At 36.8% G+C, this 5,841-nt stretch overlaps 1 protein-coding gene across 1 annotated transcript; it reads left to right on the top strand.

Annotated features, from left to right (window-relative positions):
• Positions 1-4,607, top strand: LOC132914798 (pupal cuticle protein-like). Its single transcript, XM_060974205.1, has 5 exons — positions 1-140; positions 171-190; positions 1,323-1,677; positions 2,211-2,471; positions 4,391-4,607. The coding sequence occupies exons 2-5, from the start codon at positions 179-181 to the stop codon at positions 4,537-4,539; spliced, it is 777 nt and encodes a 258-aa protein (XP_060830188.1). The 5' UTR covers positions 1-140; positions 171-178; the 3' UTR covers positions 4,540-4,607.
• The last annotated feature ends 1,234 nt before the right edge of the window (positions 4,608-5,841 follow it).

Here is a 5,841-nt window from a genome sequence, read left to right as displayed (position 1 = left end):
CTACCAACAGCCGTTCACCAGGAACACAAAACGTCGGGCCGGGCCGGGTTAACCGTGGCTGCAGCGGAAACAAGCGAGTACTGGTCACCAGCAGCGCTTTCAAAAAAAGAGGAAACAAGCTCGGAAGGATTTTAGAGAGAGGGATTATAGAGGGAAGAGAGGAAGAGAGAAAGATACTATGAGGGGATTGGTGAGTGTCCTGCTTGCGTGAGTGGATAGGGCGACGTGAAGAACAAAGGAAAGTGAAAGGTTAGGGTAGATCAGGTCGGTAGAGGCCCACGCGGAGCCGAGAGATACGATAGGAGCTAGAATGAGTTTAGGGTTTATAGATATGTCAAAGAGGGATTTTTAAAGATTTTGCGATTGGCTTTTGGAATAAAATTTTTTTCAATTTTTCTTAGGGAGGGAGTTTTCAAACTTTGTTAAGTACGCTTGACGTTTTTGTTCAAATATTGTATTTAGAATTTAGTTTGTTTGTAATTGGAGGAAACTGTAGCAGGACCGACTATCCTCCGGACCTCGATGATTTTCTGATGTCGTAGAAATGGATATTTTGGACAACTGTTTCTTATACATATGAGGGTTGAACATGCTTTTTAGTTACCGAAATATTCACAAAAAATAAAACGAAATATTCAGCCAGCCATTGGTAACTAACACAGACGCGTATGCTGCCATAGACGCTAAAATTTGCGTAGTATTCTCTGTAATGGTAGCGACAGTTTTTCGCAAATGTGCCGGAAACTAAGGCCGACCGCCAGTAACATAGGTAGGAAAAAGTTGATCAAAATCATGCCCCCCACCACGTATTAAAAAATCGTCGAGATCGGGGAGGTTGAATTCTATCTGTACTACAACATTCCCAAGTTGTAAATTTTTCACTTGGAAATTTGCAAATCGCTAAATTCGCAAATGTTGAATTTCAAAATTTTTAACTTTCATTTTATGAATAAACAATGTTGAAGTATACGAGACTGGACGATTGCGTTTCAAACCTTATATAGATCCATGGAAGGACATTTTGTCCTGTATATAGCGAAATGTATAGAGGGGAATCATTATACCTAAACATGCTTTCTATTCAAGTACTAAAACGAGAAGAAAGATCATACTTAATTAAAAATTCTCAACTCGTATACATCCCTAATATGATATAACTTAATCTGTCGAATTAATTAGAAAATCTCATCATTTTCTCTATTTAAATATTACTTCGTTTGTTGTACCCGCAAAAATATAAATTAGCATAAAAATTTATTTTATTTTATTAATCATTTCGCAATATATTTTTGTACCTTCTTAACATTCCTATTTCATTCTAGATCGTCTTAATCGTTACGGTAGCGAGCTGCAGAGCCGGTTTCCTCGGCGCACCGCCCTCTTTCGTCGAGCCCCAGGTCCACCCTCAGCCAGCACCTCAAAGGTTCGCGCCTCCAGCACCGGTTGGCCAAGATGGGAACGTGATCGACACGCCGGAAGTCGCTCAGGCGAAGGCTGCACACTTTGCGGAATTCGCCAGAGCAGCGGCTAGAGCGGCGGAAGAGAGCAAGAATCAACCCCAGTCGGCTGAATACAATCCACTATTGGCCCAGCCGTATAACATTCCCTCTGCGCAACCTATGCAACCCATTTACAGACAGCACCCTTCTGTGCCAAACTATCATCAACCCGCTCCAGGTAAAATATTTATATCGATTCCGCTGTCCTCCTCGCTTCTTCTTCGCTTTGTATCTCTTCAGATACCTTCTCCTTTTGAAGTATTTGTTCATAGAAAGCGTTGAACATACAAAAGGTACAAAAATTACACTGAATAGCCAAATCAAATATCTAATAAATTCTAGTAACATCTATTGGGTGTATGGACCGGAAGAAGACGATGTTAAGTAAAGAATCAGAAGTAAAACTTCATTTTACCAACATTGTCAAAGCAACCACAAAAATTCTAGTTCCACCATGGTTATATTTTTGATATTTTTAACACCTTTAATAGATCGTAAATAGCAAATATAACGAATATGCTTAATATTCTTAATAAGTCTCAAACAAAACCTCCTTATTTCTCAAATTTGTCAAACGTACACTCGAAAAGTCAGCCATAAAAATTTCAGTTGCAGTATTTTTAATATTTCGAATAAGTTTTAACCACGTTTCTCTCATTTTTAAATTTTACTAATTGTGTATACTCACAACACCAATCGTACGAATTCCAGTTCCAGCATCACAGTATAATCAACCTAACCAGGCGCACCAGCCATATTATACCGGAAACATGAACTTAATTGGCCAACAAAGTTTCTCTACGAATGTGAAAACCGCTAGGTTTGTTCCGGCGCCTCTAGCTGAGGATGGAACCGTAATCGATACGCCGGAAGTGGCTGCTCTTAAGGCCGCCAGGTTGGCGGAACTGGCCGAGGCCGAAGCAAGGGCGTATAAATTCGCGCAGGAATACAAACCGGAAGTGCAAGGCCAAGGTACGTTCACTCTGAGGGATTCTGCTTGAGGAGGAATCTGATATATTTGCAATATAATTGGACAAGATTGTTATGGAAACTAAAAACAGATAACTGGAAATTATTTTTAATTGTTGGTATACGTTTTTGGAGACTTAATAGTTTCTTTCGTTTTAAGGTGCTCTTTTTTATTGAAAATATTCTTCTTTAAAATCTGAACGTTTTCTGTTTACTAATTTATTACAGACTTTAGAGAAGAATATTGATTTCTACGAAAAATTCAGTAAATTTGAAGCCACTTAGACACGCATATAATAACTCTGAAGATCCTTTATTATAATATTCTATAGTCTTTTTATCGTAAATCTTTTCAATATTTGTAGCATTCTCATTCTATGTTCGTTCATTACAAAGCACTAATTTTTATACAATACCCAGGGAAGTATCTGATATAACGTGACTGAAGTAGTCACACAGCTCAAGTAAGAAATAACTAGTTTAATATACATAAGTGATAGATTATTTTGCCAATTATCTAAGTTGGACTTTTACGTAAAATATTTGAATGTAACGTGAGAATTTATGATACTCGTAATGTTAAATATGCTTGAACAAAAATGATGATGATTCTTGTATGAAATAGCTTGTAGAAGTATCGGATAGTGGGAAGAATGACACGGATGTATGTAAATCGTCTTGTTTCTTATTTCATGTGATGTATCTGATACATTGAAATAACGCAACGTTAAACGTAATACATACATTAAAAAAAAGTGTGCCAGTGATAGGATAAAATAATGAGTATTGTGAAATGGAGTAACGATTAATCTAATTTCGTAACGTTTAATCCAGAGAATCAGAATAATTTGATTCACGAATGAATAATTCATTAATTTGTTAAGAACTATAAAGCAGGACAGAGCAAAAATATAGTTGTTAAAAAATTTCTTACTTACAAAAGTCTGTTCGCGATAATTCCAACAAGAATTTTTTCTATCGTAGCTTCGATACAATTTCGATGACGTAATATTTTCTGCAAATCAAGTCGAGGAATTTCTACAGTCAAGAACGACTGAACTCTGACCAGTTATAAATACGTTCGTAACACCCTGATGCAACGTAAGAACCGACCGATTGCTCAACAAGTTAATCGTTCGATTGTTCCTGTGAGAATGGCCTGTATGGCCACTAATCGTTACGAATATAATCGTGACCCGGCCATTTCTCTTCTGGAATATCAAACAACGACGTCGTAGGTCAGAAACGAGTTTCACTCTAGTTATTCGAAACTGGTACTTTGTAACAAATAACCGACGTCGAAGATGCTGAACTAATCGAGTGCCACGTTTCTCTTTTTCCCAGGAGAGAAAGAATCACGCGAGAGATTGAACTAACGAGAATTCGAAAGCGACGAGCTATTTTTAAATAAACCATTTTTATTGTCTCGGTCTCTTTAAATGGACGCTTGCATCATTAATAACGAAGGGAAAGGTCAGACAGGAACCGGTTCCTCTTGCCCCGATTCATTCGACTGCCAATCCTAAAGCAAATTGGAACTGATTAAATGACTCGTGTGAATAAATCATGAAAAGGAATTTTAAGCTTCCTTGACGTGTCACCTTGATCGATTTTTTAAGCCTTCGTTGCTATAATTTGCACCTTTTAATTGAAAGATTGACAGCTGCAGATATACAGTGTAACGGTAAAAATCGATATTTTCTATTCTTTCTCAACCTCATCCAGGAATGTGGTAAAGCATTGAAATATTTATTTGGACGACTTACCGACTACTGATTATTATAATTTTCGAATAATCATTTTTATTCTATCGGAATAATAATAGAATCGATGACAAGTTATCGCATAGAAAAGAGAAATAAAAGGTTTCTTTCAAATTTTTCGCCAGATAGATAATCGCATTGTTTCTTACTTTCTTTCAGTTTACGGTGGTCCAGCAGCTCCAGCTCCATACAACGCTCAATATGGTGTTCCCGCACAAGTATTTCCTGGCGCAGCACCTTCGTATCCTGCTCAAGGGCAACCTGCGTTCGGCAAGCCTGCTTTCCAACCCCAGAACTACCAATCGTAACAATTCGGTGCTTATTAAATTCATAATCGCGACGTATCTGTACATAATTTAGGCAAATAAATTACTTCCCCTCCTTTTTTTTAAACTTGTCATTCTTATTCCCTTTCCTCTCTTCCTTCGTTTGTATTTATTTTATCTTCTTGCACCTTATCAGAGAAATTTCCTTAAGTTGCTTCTAGTTGATTTTGGTTTTTACTTTTTTTGGAGAGAAGACGAATCAACGAATATTGATAACAGATGTTGACACATTATTGTCACATTTCCAAGTTTAAGGGATGTTCCCTAAAATTATTTTCAATGGATTTGTATTACTTGTTTGTTCCTTCTACTTTTTGTTTTTAATAAGATGGAGTTAAAAGTTTTAAGTTTTTCAAAGTTTCGGGGAAGCTTTTTAAAATTATTTTTCGAGAATCCTGTGTTTTGCTTTTCTTGAAAAACGAATATAGTTAAAAATATCAGAGAATTCTAATCTTCTACTTCGACGGTTTAATTTCAAGTTTTACCGTGAAACATCTACCTTTGGATAATGTTTCTATAGAAGCGACTCGCTCAGTTGCGAATATTTTTACCGCAAACGATAACGATTTCTTTCTTTCGTTATCTAAAATTCCATTACTTGCATAACTAATATGTAAATGTATATTATAGTAATTATTAATCGAACAATTTAACTATCCAATTCTACAAACTATATATTATTAATTTACATTTATCGCTTAATAGAAACAGTCAGCTTTTGCTGTAATAGGATTAAAAAAATCGACTCTTGTATTTCAGACATTTAATGAATTTGTATCATGCGCAGTTCTTGGCCAAGAAGCGGCCAAACCAATGCGCCGAACGAATGACCAAGGAGTATTATTTAGTCGTCAGAAACCACGAGTTAACCTACATTCGATTTCGCTATGCATTGCGGTTAACGTAATCCAAGAATCAGAAAGATCTCCTCACCTCGAGAACGTTAGGTTAGCGAGAACGTGTCTTCATGGCCATTTCACGTTTATTTTATTTATATTATTATTATTACTGTAATCGATTATTATTGGCCAGGCAAAAGCGAGGAGAAATACAAAAGACAAACGTTGCAAAATGTCGCGATTTTGATGCAAATTCGCGGAAATATCGGACGATCGTTCAGATTTTCTGTCAGACATTATCGCGACGATTGTCTCGTAGCATTGCGATCTCTTTGCACGCACGATTTCACGCGAAAAGAAGCGATCGCCGAAAACAGTTTCGCCATTAGAATAAAAGAACGATGATGTAGTTGGTTGATCAACGAGAATGTGAGTTTTGTGGCGT

The sequence above is a fragment of the Bombus pascuorum genome, chromosome 15, assembly GCF_905332965.1.
Source record: "Bombus pascuorum chromosome 15, iyBomPasc1.1, whole genome shotgun sequence".
Lineage (NCBI taxonomy): Eukaryota > Metazoa > Arthropoda > Insecta > Hymenoptera > Apidae > Bombus > Bombus pascuorum.
The sequence above is the reverse complement of the archived record's forward strand: the minus strand, read 5'-3'. Positions and strand labels throughout refer to the sequence as shown.